General features: G+C 44.9%; 1 protein-coding gene across 2 annotated transcripts in view; it reads left to right on the top strand.

Annotated features, from left to right (window-relative positions):
- The window catches only part of ME3 (malic enzyme 3), a 231,947-nt gene that overhangs the window by 175,808 nt on the left and 35,954 nt on the right, over positions 1–20,185 (top strand). For both annotated transcript variants that reach the window (XM_004051940.3, XM_055355656.2), the window contains exon 7: positions 9,779–9,882. In XM_004051940.3, the coding sequence (XP_004051988.2) occupies positions 9,779–9,882 (104 nt within the window). The remainder of the gene's footprint in view (positions 1–9,778; positions 9,883–20,185) is intronic.

Raw genomic sequence — 20,185 nt, 5'->3', positions numbered from 1 at the left:
CCTGACCAACATGGTGAAATCCCATCTGTACTAAAAATACAAAAATGGGCTAGGTGTGGTAGCACACACCTGTAATCCCAGCTACTGGGGAGGCTGAGACAGGAGAATCCCAGGAGAACCTGGGAGGCAGAGGTTGCAGTGAGCCGAGATCACACCACTGCACTCCAGCCTGGGTGACACAGCAAGACACTGTCTCAAATAAATAAATAAACAGAGAAAATTCAGAGAAATGTTAAAAATAAGATATCAGCCACACAACAAGCACTAATCATTGTTTATATATTGGTATATTTCCCCAGCCTTTTTTTTTCCATGCACTTATAAAATAAAAGTGGTGTTCTTATTATATATACAGTATTTTATATTTCTTTTTCAAATTTAATTATCTGTCATGAGTTTTCTTTCAGGCTATTAACCATTCTTCCATAGTGTCGGTTTAATAGCTACCTGGTGTATCATAATTTACATAAGAAAACCCCCGCAGTTGGGCACTTAGGTTGTTTCTAGTCTTTTTTAAAATATAAATTGTGCTCTGATACCCATTTTTGCAGATGAGTCTTTGTCCCTATCTCTGAGTATTTCCTTAGGATAAATTTCTAGAAGTAAGTATTGAAGCAAAAGGAATGGTCATTTTGTAAATTCTTGATTCACAGTGTCAAGAAGTTATTCTTATTTGCATTCTGCAGTGATCTCTCTTAAGAAAATTTGCCAAGACTCTTTACATGGCATTCCTCTTCCCTAAACACAATGCATCCCCATTTCTTTTCTTTTCTTTTCTTTTTTTTGAGACAGACTCTCCCTCTGTTGCCCAGGCTGGAGTGCAGTGGCGTGATCTTGGCTCGCTGCAACCTCTGCTTCCCTGGTTCAAAAAATTCTCCTATCTCAGCCTCCTGAGTAGCTGGGATTACAGGCATGTGCCACCACGCTCAGCTAATTTTTGTATTTTTAGTCGAGATGGGGTTTCACCATGTTGGTCAGGCTGGTCTCAAACTCCTGACCTCAAGTGATCTGCCCGCCTCAGCCTCCCAAAGTGCTGAGATTGCAGACTTGAGCCACTGCACCCAGCCCAGGCATCCCCATTTCAAACAAAAGCAAGCACTTTAGATCCTAGTAAGGAATGATGCTTATTCAGGCTTCATCTGCAGATACAATCAAATGACGGAATGGTGGGCAGACCTTGCTTAACAGCTGGGAAATCCTGGGGGTGGGAATGAGATGAGGGAGAGCAAGAAAGTGGGAAAACTATTGGATTGGGACCTTGGTTCCCAGTACCATGACGAGCCAGGGACCTTGGTTCCAGTACCATGATGAGCCAGATAAGTCATTGCACCTCCTTAGACTTAATTGCCTTTCAGTATATTGAGAGACTAGACCAGAAAGTTACTGAGCATCCTTCAACCTCTAAAACCGCCTGGTCTCCATGTGTCTCCTCACCAGCTCAGGAGACAGGAGGTTAGATAGGGATACATGCTTTACAGCTGCTCATCAAAACCAGTCTTCAAGTTTTCCTCTGCACAGGGATGCCCTTTCCCCAGCCAGATATCTGAGTTTTGCTGAAATTGTCTTTTGGCCCCACAGAATGCTTCTTTGCAGGCATGGATGAGCGCAGCAAACTTTGTTTTATTCTTCCTTTCCAACACCTCCTGCTGTGTTCCAGCTGGATTTAATTGAGACCTTCATTCCTTCTAAAAGCTGGCCTTAGGCAAGAATTGGAACAGATTGAGTTTGATTCTGAGGCCACTGCATCCACTGGAAGGGTGCTGGCTGCCCTGGTGCATTGGGATCCTTTGTCATTGAAGGTCCAGCACTCAGCAATGATATGCTGAAGTTTAGAGCTGGCTCTAACTTGTAACAAATCCACCAGAAAAAATGACTGGAAAGTAGCAGTAATTGTGGATCAGGCCCTTTTTATGGACCACTCAGTTTAAGCCTTGCAATAACCCTGTGAGGGGAGCATCTATCATTACCCTCTTTTTTACAGCATAGGAAACTGAGGCCCAGAGAGTTTTATTTGCCCAAGAAGATCTGCTAGAAGCGGCAGGGCTAGGAGCTAAATCCAAGTTTGTGCTCCTCTCCCCACATTACACCTGTGCCTAATTTCTGTTGCTTTATAAGTAAAGATTATTTCTTGATTTTTAGAATTTTTATTGCTAAAATGAATTTAGAACATTATTCAAAATTTTAAAGAAAAAGGAAATGGTATTTCTCCCACAATGCTGCATTTGTGTTTCTTTCCAAAATTTTTCTATGCCTATACATAAAGATAGTTATTACCTAGGTGTAATCATAATGTAATTTTGTTCTAATTTTTTCAATTAAGATTATTTTGTGAACACTTTGCCTTATTTAATAAAAGTTTATTGAGTGTTTAGTGGGTATCAGGCACCCTGCCGAGCCTGAGGGAGATAAATGAGAGTCAGCCTGAATAGAATGTTCTAGTTGTCAGTGTTTCAACACTGTCACCTAATTGGTCACTTTAATGAGTCGCGTGTCACATCTACTCAAAGCGTCTGCTTCTCCTTCTGGTGCTTTGTGCCTCTAGAATCACCTCTCCCTCCTGGATGTGGAGGGGAGAGAACCTTCCCTGGGTCTGATCCTTATGTCAGGGAGGGACCAGAGTACCCCCGTCTAGGAGGAGGGAACATGCCCTGATCTGCCCTCCTATGTGCCCCGGGGGTGAGAGGAAGCAGTTCCTCCCCAGTATATTATTCTCCCAATTTTCAGATAAGGAAACTGAGACTGAAACATGTCAACTACTTACCTCAGGTCCCACAGCTCTAAGTGTCAGAGCTGGGATTGGAACCCAGCTGTCTGGCTCCACAGCTGCCTTGCCCACTGTGGTGCACTGCTCCAAGGGGTCAGGTATTTGCATTATAGACTGGGAAATGGGGGGCCGAGAATGAGTGTTTCACACAGGCAGGATCCCATGGACACTCAGGATCAAGTCAGAGGATAGCAATGCTGTTTACACCATCCTCCCCTCCAGGGAATGGTGGGCCCCCTCCAGACCCACTTGAACCTCCAGACCCACTTGAAGAAACTCAGGACACAAATTTTCAAAGTTATAAAGTGACCAACATTAGGAAGATGGTGATTTTTCTCTTTTCAAATGGATTCACTATGTGATCTCCCAACTACAGTTCCTTTTTTTTTTTTTTTTTTCAATGAATCCGTTTGCAAGATATTCCCCCCAGAAGTCCCAGGGCACACCTTTTGCTCAGAGCAAGCCTGAGATGTAACAGAGGGAAGCTTGGCCTTCTACACTTTTATCTCACATGTCCGCGCAGGGAGGATGCTGTCATGAGGGTTTTTAATGTCAGAATAACTTGACCATCTGTGTGTATGTCTCTATAAAAACTCCTGAGGCAACAGGAGCTTTAATCACAGTTAAAGACAACACCCCTCCAGGTTTCCTGTTGAAGGAAAACATCTGCTGTCCACAGCCCTGAAACTCTGCATCACTTTTACCTGCCGATACCAAGGAGATTTGGAAAAATAAATATGTGGCGCCATGATCCCATGAAGAAGGGACATCCCATGATTAAGTTCCAAGGGGGTAGGGGATGGGAGCGCCTGCTCAGCCTTCCATCATGGCTACGTGTGGATTGGATTTATTTTGTTTCATCCACATGCAGCCAGTCACAGACTATTCAGGTTAGAAGGGGCCTGAGTACCATCTCGTTCAACCCCCTTGTTTTACATGGGAAAAGAGGCTCAGAGCAGAAAGCGCTTCCCCAAGGTTTGACTCCAAACCCAGTGCTCATCCCACCCTGTGCTAAGGCAGGGTGGGGGAATCCCGGGGGATGGAGCTTGGCTTTAAAATGACCCTGCTGAGTCTTGGAGAGCTTCTCTTGGCAGAAGTCTTGAGCCTCTATGAATTCACCTCTGAAGGAGATGCTGTGTGCTCTTCTGGAACTGAAGAATGGGTGGAGGGAGGGGAGTCATGTTTGCTTAGGGAAACAAACATGGGAGCAGATCATTAGCAGAGCCTGGTAAATAGTGCTTTGGATGTTATTGGATTGCCAAGGAAGCATGGAGTTGACAACCAAGCTGCATATTGCAGGGTTTCTTCTACCTTGCAAGATTATCATTATTCAGCATTCACCATGTGGTGCCATCATAGAGCTCACTCTCTACACATGTGTAACCCATGAGGATGCCCTTGCTAGGATCTTTGTAGCTTACCCCAGGCTTAGCTGAGTTTCCCAAGGAATGAGTGGTAGGTGGGACTGCCACTGTGAGGAGAAAGCGTGCTGTGCCCACAGCGTGAACCCAATCCCGTGACCTCCCAGACCCCCAGGTTCCCTAAGTAACATCACAGAATGCCTGTTGCTATGCAAGATAAATATTTTTTCAACCAGGAGGTTTATCTGTCTTCCAGCTGAAATCCAGTGCTCACTGATATGGGCAGTGAAGAGGAGGAAACCATTTCTTTTTCCATGACATTTTGTCTCCAAGAAAAACCTTATGGGAGGCAGAGCTGGGCAAACAGCCATAGAGAGCACATTCAACCCTCTAACTCCCACAGCAGAGGAGAAAGTTCTGCTTCACCCACTTTGAATAAAGGCCTTCACCTAAAATTATAATCATTGACTTACTTGGTTCCAAAGGGGACTTAGTAACTAACAGAGGGGAAAGATTTAGTCACTCAATATTTAGGTGCCAGGCACCCACTGAACACTAAAGTATGGAAGTGAATAAGCCTGGTCCCCACCCTGGGAAGAGTGCTGGTCTAGAAACCATGATTTCTGCCTTGTTGTTTCCACAAATGTGTTTTGTGACTTTGGGCAGCTCATTTATTCTTTCCAACCTTCAAAAACTCATTTGGAGGAAGCAGAACCAAGTGATTTCTAAGACCTTCTTAATTTTTAATTCAGCATCTCCTTAGCCCAGTCCCAGGACTCTGCAATCATATCACTAAATGCTTCTCAAGGGCTTATGTGTGCCATCACTGTACAATTAGCTGGGGAGATGCGGATGAATGAGGAGCTCAAAGAGCTTGCATTGTGTGATAGAAATCATTATTCCCTATTTAACAGAGAGTAGAGAAAAGTTAAATACCTTCCCCAAAGCCACAGAGCTAGTCAAGTGACAAAGCCTCAATTCAAACCCAGGTCTATCTGATTTGAAAGCCTAGAGCCCCTTTGGGCCCTACTGAGGATGCTCAGAGGGGAGCATCCTGACCACAGCCACCAGGTCCAGCAGTGTCCTTTCCCCTGCAGCACGTTGCCTCCAAACTTGAAGATTCCTCTGCCTCTGTAGATAGGGTTACCAGACTTAGCAAATAAAAATACAGGACACCAGTGACATTTAAATTTCAGAGAAGCAATTCAACATTTTTTAGCATAAGTTTGTTCCATGTAATACATGGGTCACACTTAATTCTAAACATTTCTTTTTAATTATTGCCTATCTGAAATTCAAATTTAACTGGGCATCCTGTATTTTATCTGGCAATACTGTCTGCTGAAATCTTCTCCTCTAAACACCTATGAAGAAGTCCAGACAGAGGAGGACTGCAAGGAGGGGGTCCAGGCAGGTTACTACTCCCACCCCTTGCTGTCAGGCATTCTTACATCTGAATCAGTTGGCGGATACAGAGCACAATGTGGGCTTCTTGTTCCATGTTGTGCCAAGTCAGCCATAGGAGCTCTGCCCACTACTGTTTTGGAGAAGCCATTTCCACTGCTGCTAAAGGAGAACCAGTTGACTAGAGATGTATACACAGCCTTTCCTCTGAACTCATTCCAGCTCTCCCCGTTCCTCAGCCCGGTCTGCAAGTCAAGAGTACGGACCTTCCCAGCCACTACTGACCTCCTCCAGGAGGACCCGGCAGAGGGTGAGGAGCTGCCCCTTGGCTCCCTGGTTCCCTGGCCCCCACAATATCAAGTGATGGGACGAAGAGGACGCTTCGTCATGAGACCCAGTCAAAGCTCAATCTCAGGGTAGCTACTTTCTGGCTCTGTGAGCTTGGGCAGTTTATTTAAACCCTTGAACTCCAACTTCCTCTAAAATGGGATGAGAAGAGGTCAGACTATTAGAAGGAACAAATGAGTGAATTACTTGAAAGCTCTACACAAACATAAGAATCTATTTTTTAACATCATATCCATATGGGAACTTTTTTTCATTTTTTGTGGTTAAAGTATCTGAGACATCATAGAACATTTTATTATGAAAGCAAAATAAAAGGACTTTTTAAAAGCTTTTTATAGTCACCCTTGTATCTCGGCAGTATCTCATTATGGTTGACCTTTGATCTTTACTGCAGTATACTGAGAAATTTTTTGAAAATCTAAAAATCCCTTAGTGCCACTGGGGAACTTAACTTACCCCAGAAACTGCATATGCAGGATTGAGAAATTCACTCTATGCTGCCTGATGCACTAAGATTCAAATCTGTGACTTGGCAACATTCCAAATTATAACTCACCATGGACCCTTTTAATCTTTGTAAGAACTGCCAAAGTGAATGTTTTCTGCCAATGCCAAGAGTAACACTATTTTCAGTCATTTTTATGTATGTCCTTCCAAGCTCTGTATGTATGTGCTTCAGAGAGTTATAATTATGATATCTGTGTAATTTTGTATCCTGTTTTTTCCACTTTAAATAGTCTCTTACAAATTTGTCCAGGTGACTGCAAAGTCTTAAAACCACCAATTTTAATTACTGCCTAGCTATTCATCATGTTACTCTACTATCATTTATCATTTATTCTTTCTGGCTGTTTGATGCTTCTAAGTGACCTTTGATGGTCACTTTGAAGGTAGCATGTGGAAGGGTAGGCACCATGTATGCACCACTTTCACCCTTTAGGTCCCCCCTACTGACACACACACGCACACACCCCTATCAGTGAAGAATCCTAAACAGTTTCAAGGGTGTCCAATCCAGGGGATTAGGAGAGTGAGAGAGGAGGCCAGGACCCACCATCTTTCTAAATGTAAACCTGTGGTATCTTTGACAAAGTGCTAAACCCAGCTCAGATCTTATGTGTACCCAGGACTTGGGGTGAAGGGTTAACAGATAATTCCTGTTCTTTTCTGTCCCTTAAACTACACCCTCCCCCACACCTAATACAGTGATATGAAAGCAGTATGGACCCAGAACAGTGTCCTTAAAAAGAAAAATTGATTCTTGTTGGTATGCAGAAGAGCCACCCATGCAGCATGACTGAGTGCTTAAGACCACAGACTCTGGACCCAACATCCCAGCTTTGAATCCTGACTCCTGCACTTACGAATCCAAGGTCTTAAGCAGGTTGCTTCACCTCTCTGTGTCTTGTTGCCTCATTTAAAAAATGGGGGAAATGATGAGACCTACCTCTCGGGTCCTTTGAGAAATAGATGTGTGAGAAAGGTACTGGGGAGACACCTGTGAAGAATAAAGGGGGAGGGAGTGGGACGAGTTGGGGGTGAGTGGGGCCTTCAGACTGTAGTACAGGTCAGACACCTGTGAAGGGAGAGCAGAAGGGAGCGAGGACTGAGTAAGAGAGCCCAGGGAGAGTCTCCCCAGCTCAGTCAGGCCAGTGGGAAGTTCCTGCCCCAGCAGAGTCTCGGTTGGGCAGGAATGGTTTCCCCCACACCCTCTCCATGCTCAGTCATTAAGCAATCCAGGGAGAGTGTGGCAGCTGAAGGCTGTCCACCAATTGCCCTCCCTCAGCAGGTTCCCTTAAGATAGTTCTGAGCCACACACCTCCATGGCTGACACAACCTCATTGGGTTAAGTAAAGCACTTAGGGCAGTACGTGACACATTGGAGGCACTGTGAAAGCTAAAACTGCTACCACTGTTTTATAGCATATGTTATAATTCACCAAGCTCTTTCATATATATTTTTCCACTTGATCATCACAATCATCCCCATGCAGCCCCTATTTTATCCCCACTTGATAGATGAGAAGAAGCCTTCAAGAGGCCCCATGACTTGCCCAAAGTCACACAGCTCGCTGTGGTGGAGGTGAGACTTGATTGTAAGCCCCCGAGGGTCGGAGTGTAGGCCCACTGGTCCTTATCTTTGTGTCCTGCAGCAGCAGTTCAGATGGAGATGAAGACAACACAAAACCTTATTCTCTAGGAACTTATATTTTTGGTGAGTTAGACAAAAAAGTAGATAATTCCAGGAAACTAACCCATTGAATTACCTCCCATTTCCCAAATACACCAGGTATTTCCTCCTCCTGCCTCCAGCCCTCAACCTTTCCTTGTGCTGTCTTCTCAGCCTGGAGGCCCACCTGCTGAAATCTGCCTATCTCTTCCTACCTGACCATTTTCTCCATGACACAATCCCAATCTGCCCCCCAAAGGGAATTTCTTCACTCATCACTGTGCCTCCACGTGCCACACTTTGTTCCAAACCAGCGTCACTCTGCCCTGCAGTAGAATGTGTCTGTTTACTCAGCAGCCACCTGTCAGCACCTAGAAGGCAACAATCATTCCTTGCTCCTCTACAAATCCCCGACTGGGCCCAGTGTCAGCAATAGTACATGAGAAATAAATGTGTCATGCATGAATGAGTCCACTGACTCTGTGTAGGGGTGGCAGGAATGGAAGACATGGAAAGCTGGCCAGCGGGAGTGGTCATTCACACCAACGCAGACACAGATAACCCAATAGCATATGACTGCTGTGATGGAAGGAGCTGCAGGAGGTGGGGTGGAGGGGCCCTGAACACAGGCTAGGTGTTAAGGTGAGCATCTCTCTTGAACTGAAATTCCTGGTTGTTTCATTCTATGCTTGTATCCCCAGGGCCCAGCACAATGTGAGGCACATGGTAGGTATTCAGGAAGATTTCAAGGAGGGAGGGAGAGAAGTAAGAGAGGAAGGGAGAGGAAAAGAGAGGAATGGAAAGGAAAGGAGGGTGGGTTGGTTTTCTAACATGAGCCCAGACCAGGGACTCTGGATGTGACCCAATACTTCAATGAAGATTCTGCCTAAAGTCAGCTACAGTGGTTCTCAACCGGTGACAGTTTTGTCCCTAAGAAGACCGTTGGCAATGTCTCAAGACATTCATTTTTTCTTCTTTTTTTTTTGAGACAGGGTCTCATTCTGTTGCCCAGACTAGAGTGCAGTGGCACAATCATGGCTCACTGCAGCCTTGGCCTCCCAAGGTCAAGTGAGCCTCCTGCCGCAGCCTCCTGAGCAGCTGGGACCAAAGACACACACCACCATGCCCAGCTAATTTTTAAAAATTTTTTGTAGAGATGGGGTCTCACTGGGTTGGCTAGGACAGCCTCAGACTCCTGGGCTCAAGAGAACCTTCCACCTTGGCCTTCCGAAGTGCTGAGATTACAGGCGTGAGCCACCACATCAGGCCTTGAAGTCATTTTTGATGGCCACAACTGCGAGTGTTACTGGCATCTAGTGGCTAGAGGCCAGAGATGCTGATAAATATCCTACAGTGTGCACGTCAGGCCTCACGTTAAAGAATTATCCCAGCCAAAATGTCAGTAATGCCACTGTTGAGAAATCCTGAAATAACCCTAAAGCCTGCAGACGGAGGTTGAAAGACTGTCTGACAGAGGTTTGCCTGGTTCAAAGTATCCTTGGTTTCCAAAATGAAGACCATCTAAGAGTCCACCCTCAATCACTGGCTTAGCCTCCAGACCCTTTCAGAAATGACACCTGGGCGGGGGGGATCCAGTTACCTTCCTACTCCCCCCTCTCCTCCCACCTTCTGGTTCTTCCCAATAATCCTGGATACTTGTTGGAAAAAAAAAAAAAAAAAAAAACAGGAACACCGGGAGTAGGCTCAGTCAATGGGTGCTGTCTGTTCCAGGAGCTGCTCAGAGACCCTCTGTACATCGGCCTGAAACACCAGCGCGTGCGCGGGAAGGCATACGATGACTTGCTGGATGAGTTCATGCAGGCTGTGACAGACAAGTAAGTGGACCAGTCTGTCCCTTTTGAAAGAGGACTTTTAAGAGATGCCGTGACTGAAGTCAACACTGGTTTTGGCTGATATACAAAGTAAAGGCAGTAGATGCATGCTTTTCCAGGTATTCTGAAAATTCCAACTTGACCCCTAGGAGTGATAAGACTGGACACCAAATGGGCTCATTCTCTGAGAGAATCTCTGGGAGCAGTGAGGGGAGGGAATGAGAGGGTTGATGGCTGAAGGCTGTGATCTGGAGGTAGTTAAGTATCATTGTCCCAGGAGAAAAACCCCCTTGGCCTGAGCTGTTTAGGGTTCTCAGCACAATTAGGGATGTTGCAAGTGATGGAGGAAAGATGTGTGCCCTTCTGATGAAATGGTTTTGGAAGGCAGCTTGTCACATTTGGTTATTTTCCACCTCTATGTGAGAACAAGGAAGTGTTAATGAGGCACTGTGGCAGACCACACGGGCTCTGGGCCTGCAAGATTTATGAGGTGTCATCTCTTCACTGGGGAGGCTTCACAGTACTGGCAGCTTCCACCCCACTTGCCTGCCCCATCTGTCTGCCATCGTGGCCACCCGCTCACACTGCTGTGGCTGACGTGCCGCTGGGATGGAGGCCTGATGACAGCCCTCACACACCCATGTTTACTCTGAGAGAAGAGCTGGTCAAGCCAGAGTTTCAGCAGCTCAGTGGGCCTCTGAAGACAAAGCATGTTCCCCTCTCACTTGCAAATCTCCAGCCTTCTTGCTGCCCGAAGATTGCACAGGTTTGGCAGAGATGGCCTGCCCATCCTTGGCAAAGTGCTCCCTTGTCCAAGCTCAGCTTCTCCAACCAGAGCAGCGGGCTGGAGCCCACAAACTCTGCACAAAGTCTCATCTGGGTGGGCTTCAGGGGTGGGCAAAATGTAATTTGACCTTTGACCCCTCCACTTTTCAGATATGTGACCTTGGGCAGGTTACTAAACTTTTCTGAGTCTCCTTATCTGGTTTCCTTATCTGGAGATAAGAAAAGAGTTTTGTTGGTGTTGTGTTTTGTTTTTTAAGATGAGAGCAAAATAATATTGTGGTTATATAAGGTGGAAATGATCCTGTCAAAAGACAAAATGAATGATGGACTGTAGGATGGGGGAAAAAAGTCCTTGAGTAAGCAAGCAGGAAAAAGGATCCAGTGCACACCTGAAGAGCTTAGTCTTGGAGCACAGAAAATCATCCACAGGGAGAAAGGGAAGGCAGAGTACTGGGCACTGATGGGGCAGGTGGGTAGATGTGGTGGTGGGAGCGAGGGGGAGTCCCATCTGCTTGAAGACAAGGACATCAGCATAGAGTGAGGATGGGGAGGTTTAAGGATAGAGGAAGTGGGACCTAGTTATCTAGGAGAGTGGGAGAATTTCCAGACTGGGAAGCTGGATCATGATCACTGGGCAGCTCTCTGGGCCCCCTTGGGGTTACTGTTTATGAATTTAACTTAAGCTAGTTAACCTGTTTCTTGCTTCCTCAAGCCAGGTTCAACTATCTGGGTCCAAGGGCAGGAAGACGAAGAGAGCAGGGTGTAATCAGGGTTGGGGAGTTTGCCAGGCAAGAGAAAACGGGAAAGAGCAAGGACTTGAGAGTCTATTCAAGGGAATGATTATAATTGTATCATGAGCTCTAGGCTGGGTAAAAGGGGAGAGAATGGGAGGACGTGGTAAAGGGGAGGGACAAGGGACAGTGAAAGGGTGATCAATGGATAGTAAGTCCTGGTGAGGTTTAGAAACTGTTGAGTTGGATAGTACGTGAAATAAGCTGGAAAGAAAGGAGGTGGTGATCAGAAAGTTAGATGTTTGCAGCTGAGATTATGGAGGAAGGGCTGCTATTGGGATGTGGCCACTAAATAAAGCAAATTCAAGGGTCAGCTGCATTAATAGAGGCATAGCATCTAGGACAAGGGAGGTGAATGTCACAATTCATTATCTCCATTTCAGAAATGCTGAATACCACATCCAGTGCTAGAGAAGCTACACTGAGGGTTAAAAATTACCTAAAGTGCCTTTGGAGTGCAATAACTACGATAGTGAAGAGAACCAAAAGCTAAGCCTGGTAGAGAGAAGACTCAGAGACTGCTCTGTCTATGTCAGGGACGTGCTAGTACCTCCAGATTCTAAAAGCTCTTCTTTCAGAAGAGAATTGGACTTGTTTGTATGTATCTACATGGAAAAGAACCAATTGGTGGAATGCTAAAGGAAGCACTTTTCAGCTCAAAATAAATCAGAGCTGTCTCACATTGCACTGGATTGTCTGTGGGAATGAGTTCCCTGTCACAGAAAGAGTTCAAGGATAGGTTGCATGGCTTATTTGTGGTGATATTATAGGAAGGAATTCAAGCATCAGATGTTCTTTAAGCTGCCTTCCCACCCCAGTATTCTATTCTAACCTCTTAAAAAAATCCTCTGTAGCCAACCGGATAGGTATTATTATTCCCATTTTATGCAAGAGAAAACTGAGACTCAGAGAGGCCAAGTTAGCTATCTCAGTTCACACAGTACCTGTCAGGACTACAAGCTGAACCCAGGACTACTGACTCCAAGTACAGACTCTTTCTACAATGCTGTGTCACCTGTGGATGAAAAGAGAAGGGAATAAAATTGGCTTTGAAAGCCCACTTTTTGCTTCCTGTTTCCAGGGCTCACTGCTTATCTAATGAGTCAGTAATCATTCTGTGATTCCCCAAATAAAAGTATTGCTATTCGTGTGAGAAGATTAAATAAACTAGGATGTAAGAAGCTGTTCAAACTATCTTCAAAATCAGTTCACAGTTTTACAGACACACACACACAGGCAGACCGGCAGGGGGGGGATCCTTGGGGAGGGGCATGCATCAGCCAGCAGGAATGTGTCATTAAACAGAAAACATGATGGATTGATGGTTGGTTGTTTTGACTTTCTAATAAGCTATAGCAGATGTTTCTGTGGATACTGTAGGTGGGGAATGAGCTGGTCTCCCCAAGCACTCTTGGGAATACAGTAGCTCCAAGACAGAATGCCCAGCCTGGGGGTGAGTCAGGAGTTCCAAAGTCAAACACAATGTATTTTAAGAAAGAACCTTGGGAAATGTTGACTCCTGCTTTCAACATCCTCGTCTCTGTCCAAACATCCTGCTAATAAAAAGCTCCACCTTCCTACCCCTACCCACTAATGGGGATGTATGTTAAGATTTTTTGGCCTGAAATAAACTTACTATGGCTCAGTTCCTGTCGTGGAGCTTGGCCACTGAGGAGAACCTGCCAGGACAGAAGGAATCTCCATTTAGTCTGTGAACCACAGCAACAGACAGCTGGGAGTGTCCTTCTCAAAGCTGAGACAAAGACTGATGGCAAGGACTGATTACCCCACTCTTCCCGCTCTTTCCCCGTCATGCAGTGGATGGGTGCATTGTACCCGGGCACCACCTCCTGCTGTCACGAGTTTTCCCTGATGGTTTCCATTCACATTTTTCATTTCTGTTACTTACAGTAGCATGGATGGGAATTGACTGTGTTCTGAGTTTGCACCTGGAGCCCTAACTCTGTCTGATAATTGGCCTGGGCTGGACAGAAGCTTGATGTCAGCAGCAGCTTTGGCCTTTAGGCAGGCTAGGAAAGGAAATCACCCGCTTCTTCCCTAGTTCCCAAACCCTAAATACAGGGATTCTTAAGCTGCTTAGATGAGAGTGTTAAAGAAGGGAAATAATAAATAAACCTTTTTAAAAAGTCATCTACTTTTTAGCTCTAAGAAAAATTTTTTTTTAGTCTCTCCATTTTTTTGTCTCTGTGCATTCATTCATTCATTCTCTCTCTTTCCCCTCACCATAATCACACACACACACACACGTAATCCCTGAGATACACACCATATTGGAAGTCACAATTTCTCTATTAGTGCTCTTTGTAGAAACTTCTAGTTTTCAGAGAAATTCAGACAGCCCTTGGCCTCTCTGATATCTGGAGCCAGTTACCACAGGCCCACTCCTTAATGTTACCTTCCACACTTGATGTGAGCCCCTGTCGTTCCGGAGCCAACCCCGCTTGCTCCCGCATTCATTCTCTGTGTCACTTCAACCTAAATGGGACTCCTCCCATTCCATCTCTCCTCTGCTACTCATCCCACTTGTTTCTACCTTTACATTTGGATGGCTACCCTAAAGGTTTCTGTTGAAATATATGTACTGTCAAAATGACTAGATGTCTCTACTGTGCCCTGATCAGATTTACAGGGATCAAAGGAATTGTTACTTGTCGGGCCTTTGTGCAGAGCAGAGCACCAAAGTTAAAGCTAAAAACAAGGAGATAAGATTCCAAGACTGTTCACTTGCCTCTTGATCTGTGGTGTCAAGGAACACATCTGTTTCTTTTGCTGTGTAAAAAACCATCCTAAATCTTACTGGCTTAACATTTTATTTGCTCTTGATTCTTGGAAGCTGAACTGACTCAGCTGGAGTGATTCTTCTCCTGGTCTTGCCAATGATCACACATATGGCTGCTTTCAGCTGGCTAACTAGCTGGGAGCGGGCTCAGCTGGGACACTGGAAAGGTTGGACTCCTCTGTCTTTTCACTGAGTCTTAGGGTCTCTCCTTCACATGGCCTCTTCTCTTCACAGGATAGCTGAACTTTTTACATGATAGTCTAGGGCTCCTAAGAACACAAGAGTGGAAGCTGCCAGGCCTTCTTAAGGATGAGACCTGGAACTGGCACAGTCTAACTTCCACCACATTATACTGGTTGAAGCAAATCATAGGTCCATACTAGATTCCAAGGGAGGAGGTTACACAAGGAAATAAATACTAGGAGGCACGGTGCATTGGGGGCCACCAATGTCAGAGACTGCCACACCCCATCTAGCCTGGGTGGGATGAGGAATGGGGCAGCTCTCACTATAGGAAGGCGTGAGAAAAGAATAACTCAGTTACGCAGATAAGCAGGGGAATGGTATATAAAATCAATGAGCATGTCTACCTAGTACCTGCTGTACACCAGACACTGAGCCAGGCATAGTGAGCAATACACAGAGAAATAAACAGTCCTCCTCTCAGAGAGCTACATAGTCAAAAACATTTCGTATGTATCTATTAAAGTTTAGATAACCTGAGACTCTACACTTTCTTAGCCTCTACGTGTCTGTGTAAGTCTGGAGCTCAAGAAGAGTTCTGGCGCAGAAACATAAAGTTGGGAGTTGCCAACCCATAGATAGTATTAATATCAAGGGAATGATTGAGATTTCCCAAAGAGAAGAGAAGAGAATATGACTCACCATGGTTTTCTGAACTGTGTCCTATGGATAACTGCAAGTCAAAGTGCTCAACAAATTTTAGGACTAGACTAGGATATTGTTGGTAAGAATGGCAAGGAGGGTAAAAGGTTCATTCCTTGTGCCAGCTCTGATTGCTTAGGACTCTGAACCTCTCTGGGTTCAACAGGGATGAGCGTCATGGTTGATTAGCAATGTCTGCCCTGAGCACGGAATAAGGGGTGGCAGCAGTGTGCTATCCTTTGCCCCCTTTGGAGCTGTGAGGAGGCTTGTGACCTAAGCATCTGTGACTCTGTGAGCACTCACGCCAGCTGATCCTGCAACTCCCACAACTAAATAGCAACTCCGAGGCTAAAGGAGGCTCTGGGTTATTTTTCTCCAGGTGTTCAGGATATTTCAAGAGCTAAAGTAGGCCTCTATTTTAGTCCACATGAAGCTGCAGCTGCTTCTTCTGAGTTACAAAAACATGCAGGAATATGCTCTCTTGGGTACACTCCACCCCCACACCCACTCCCAATACACTCTGGAGCAAAGCAGTGGGTCTAATAAAAGTAGGCATGCTAATACTGACCTATGGTTCCTAAATCTGGCTTTGCTTCTGAGTCATCAAGGAAACTTGTCAAGAATACAGACTTCAGGCTCCTATGCCACAGAAGGCCTGGGTTGAGACCTGAACATCTGTATTTTTGAAGCTGTCCTAATGATTCTGATAGAGCTGTGCAAAGACTGAAATTTGAGAAACTCTTCGGCTGAGCACAGTGGCTCACACCTGTAATCTCAGCATTTTCGGAGGCCAAGGTAGGAGGATTATTTGAGGCCAGGAGTTCAAGACCAGCCCAGGCAACATAGTGACACCCCCGTTTCTCAAAAAAAAAAAAAAAAAAAAAAAAAAAAAAATCAGCTGGGTGTGGTGGCACTCGCTTTTATTGCCAGCTACTTAGAAAGCTGAAGCAAGAGGATCACTTAAGCCCAGGGATTCGAAGCTGCAGTGAGCTATGATGGTATCACTGCACTCCAGCCTAGGCAACAGAATGAGACCCTCTTAAAATAAAAAGAGAAACTAATGGACCACATCCCCAGAAGAGGCAACTTGTGCGGCCCCAGCTCCTCCCACTTTCAGAGTCAGACTGAAGCCCAAGGTGAGGGTGTAAGGACCAATACACGGAGACTTTCCACAGTTTTATCAGCAGGGACCTACATTAGGAAAGACCCAGTGTGTTCTCTGAGCTCACCCTGCCATGGAGGTCTACCTTGCAATACACCTACAGCTCTGGCAGCTTCCTTTTAGTCTGGAAACTTCCCAAGCAGAGCTGTGCCCATTGTTTCTGCTGGAATCCCCTTTGCCCTGAGGAACTTCAGCTGCTTTCATGTGGGGAATAATTGCATTTCTACATGTGGGGAAAGCACTCACACATCTGGGTACCCCGGCCCCGAAGACACATCATGGGCAAGAATCAGGCCTGCCTTTCCCCACAAGCAGGCACATGTTGGGCCTGATTCCCCACAAAGTGCCTTGACTTCATGACAGTGAAACTGCCTGCTTGGGAAGTTTCTGGACAGTGAGCTTGGAAGAGGGAGATGGCAAACTCATTAGTTAGGTAAAGACAGTGGTGACTGCCTTGTTTGGGGAATTTCTTCTAAAAGGCTTCCTGTGAAAGTACGCAAAATCATATCACCTTCCCCAAAAATATGCCTATTTGGGAATTTGACTCTTCAAACTGGAAAGGGTATACTTATCCCATGAGGGAATACATTTTGCCAGCAAAGAGATAGAAACAGTAGGTACTGCAACCAGAACTCTGGGAAGTGAGCTTTATTTTCATAACTGAGATGAGAAAACTCATCGTAGAAGCTTGAAGCAGCACTAACAAAGCGTGTATCTGATCATGCATTTCTAGTGCTTTTGAATAATGACTACATATCCAACATTCTACTAGGCACTGTAATGAGATTCAAAAGAAATAAAAGACATCAGCTAGGCCAGGCGCGGTGGCTCATGCCTACAATCCCAGCAATTTGGGAGGCCAAGGCAGGTGGATCACTTGAGGTCAGGAGTTCAAGACCAGCCTAGCCAACATGGCGAAACCCCATCTGTACCGAAAATACAAAATAAAATTAGCCAGGTATGGTGGCACACACCTGTAATCTCAGCTACTCAGGAGGCTGAGGCATGAGAATTGCTTGAACCCAGGAGGTGGAGGTTGCAGTGAGCTGAGATGGCACCACTGCACTGTAGCCTGGGCGACAGAGTGAGATTCCATCTCAAAAAAAAAAAAAAAAAGAAAGAAAGAAAAAAGACATCAGCGGTGTCCTCAACAACCTTACAGTCCTTCCAAGAAGACATTTTTGAATAGAAAATAATTAGGGAAGACTTCAGTACCCAACTATTTGGTGTTGACCCTCAGTTCAATGGAAATTCAGAGAAAGGGGCAATCAGGGATGATTGGGAAGAAATGGAAGTTGTACAAATTTAGGACCGAATTCAAGTAAGCAGCAGGAGAAAAAATGATGTTCCATATAGAAGGTACATCATGAGAAAAGCAAGAAACACACGAAAAGCAATGAATATACAGGGAAGGCAATGAGTATCTAGAAGAATGGGCCAACTAAAAATGAATGTTCAGTGATTTTAAATAAGGTTAAATAAGAATGGTGCTGGCTACATCTATTATTTAGGTTTCTCCAGAGTAACAGAACCAATAGGATATTAGGTATTTAGATAGATGAGAGCGGATTTATTATCAGAATTGGCTAACGTGATTATGGAGGTAAAGAAATCCCATGATATGGTGTCTGCAAGCTGGAGAACCAGGGAAGCTGGTGGCACAGCTCAGTATAAATCCAAAGTGGGGCCGTTGGTGCACATCCTGGAGTCAGAAGGCCAAAGAGCCTGGAGTCCTGATGCCCAAGGGCCGGAGAAGATGGGTGTTCCAAATTCAGAAGAGAGAACGAATTCACCCTTCCTCTGCCTTTTTGTTCTATCTGAGCCATCAACCAATTGGATGGTGCCTGCCCATATGGGGTGAGGGTGAATCTTCCTTATTCAATTCACTAATACAAATACCAGTCTCTTCCAGAAACACCCTCACAAACATACCCAGAAATAATGCTTTACCAGCTATCTGAGTATCCCCTAAACCAGCCAAGCTGACACCTAAAATTAACCATCACACTAAGATAGGCCTTGAAATCCAGGCATAAGGTCATGATTATTAGAGCTCAAAAGTGGAAGGGGCTACAGTCATCTAATCCAGTGGTTTTTAAACCAAGCTTCCCTGGGCCCCAGGACTCCAGAGAAGCATATCAGGAGTGCTAGAAATGAAATACTTTCCACCAACCATAAAAAATTTAAACCACTTGAGGAAACACTTTATTGTTTTTCATTGCCTTCTATATCTGGTTTCTGCTCAATAGTTTATTAAAGAATTATTCTGCTAAAAATGTTTGAAAATTACCAATCCACAAAATACCTTATTTGGGACTTGATATAGTGAGCAATAGGGAGGCATGGTAGGTTCTTGAGCAACAAAAGTATTGTATTAAAATTGACAAGATGTGGGAAGAGATTAGAGGCAGAACCCATAACAATGCCCCAATTCAAATTCTGCCTTCCCTAGGGAAATCTACTCTGACCAGCCTGGCCTGATACTCTTGCCCTGACTGTAATCTTACTGGCTGTAGAATTCATTTGCTAATTAATTAATCATGCACTGCCTTGTGACATCTCTGCTAAAATGGCCTATTGCTTTTCTTTAACTTTTTTTTTTTTTGGTCCTTAGGCTTTCATTGTCAGAGGAGAGATTGGGCAAAGATGAGTCTGGACTGTTGTAGAAGGGTTCAAGAACTGGCGTGGATGGCCTTTATAGATCATTCCTATCTCAGGGCCTATGACTCAGTAACATCTCTACCAATGGTAGTTCCTAGGAAGCGTGGCTTTACTCGTGCAGTAAATGGTGAGGGTGGGAGTTGGTTGATTGGCGGGTGGTCAAAAGTCCACACCAGGCTAGCTACCAATTAGAATAGACTGAAGGCTATGAATCTGACCACATCCGAGGAAGCACAGAGGAAGGAAATTTGGCACTCATTCTGGCTTGTCTTGACTCTGAAGGAGCAGAACAGTTTCCCAGTTTCAGCCTGATATGGCTCATTGTTGACAGTCCAGCTCCTCCATGTTCTCAGAAGAACAACAGCCAGATTTTGCATGGTGACAAACTCCTATGCATGCAAGGAATCTGTCCTGGGTCACAGGCTAGGAGACTATCAAAATGCATACTAGCACCCAACTCTCTAGGACCTTTTCACTTCCATCGCACCAAGCAGACTGCATAATTGAGTGAGTTTACAGTTCACTAGTTAAGGTCCAGCCTCAGGACTGAGGCCAAAATGTGCTGGAAGAAACTCACTGCCTGGGGATATGATTCAATGACACTAGCTGGCTATTTCCTTTTCATTTTCTCTTAGCAGCCTGATTTTATCGCTTGGTATCAAGAATAGGAACAAAATCATCCCCAGACCTGAAACTTGTAGATTACGGCAGAAGAGATGAAGGAATATAAGGGTCTTATGGGTGGCAGGGAGCAGGGATCTGATCCCTCTCAATGAATAAGTACCAATAATAACAATAATAACTCTTAATTATTTAATTGCTTACCATAAGCAGACACTGATACAAGCACTTCACACAATATTAACTTGTCTAATTCTCACAACAACTGTATGAGTTAGGTACTATTATTCACTTTATTTTAAGAGATGAAGAAACTGAAGTTTACAAAGTACAAGTACCTCATCTAAGAAAGGGGACCCTAATTAAGACCCTACCCACTAACTGCAATTGTTAAAAGCACGAATTCTAGAGCGAGACTGCCTGAGTTCCAACCTCTTATTAACAAGCTACTTAACACTTATCAACGAGCGACTTAATTCATCTGTGCCTCAGTTTCCTCCTCTCTAAAATGCATTTTTAAGACTGGGAGAGTACTTATGATGGATAAATGAGGCCATCCATGTAAAATGTTTAACATACACCTGAGTGATAGTAAAAAAA

The sequence above is a fragment of the Gorilla gorilla genome, chromosome 9 (genome assembly GCF_029281585.2).
Source record: "Gorilla gorilla gorilla isolate KB3781 chromosome 9, NHGRI_mGorGor1-v2.1_pri, whole genome shotgun sequence".
In the NCBI taxonomy this organism is placed as follows: domain Eukaryota; kingdom Metazoa; phylum Chordata; class Mammalia; order Primates; family Hominidae; genus Gorilla; species Gorilla gorilla.
The sequence above is the reverse complement of the archived record's forward strand: the minus strand, read 5'-3'. Positions and strand labels throughout refer to the sequence as shown.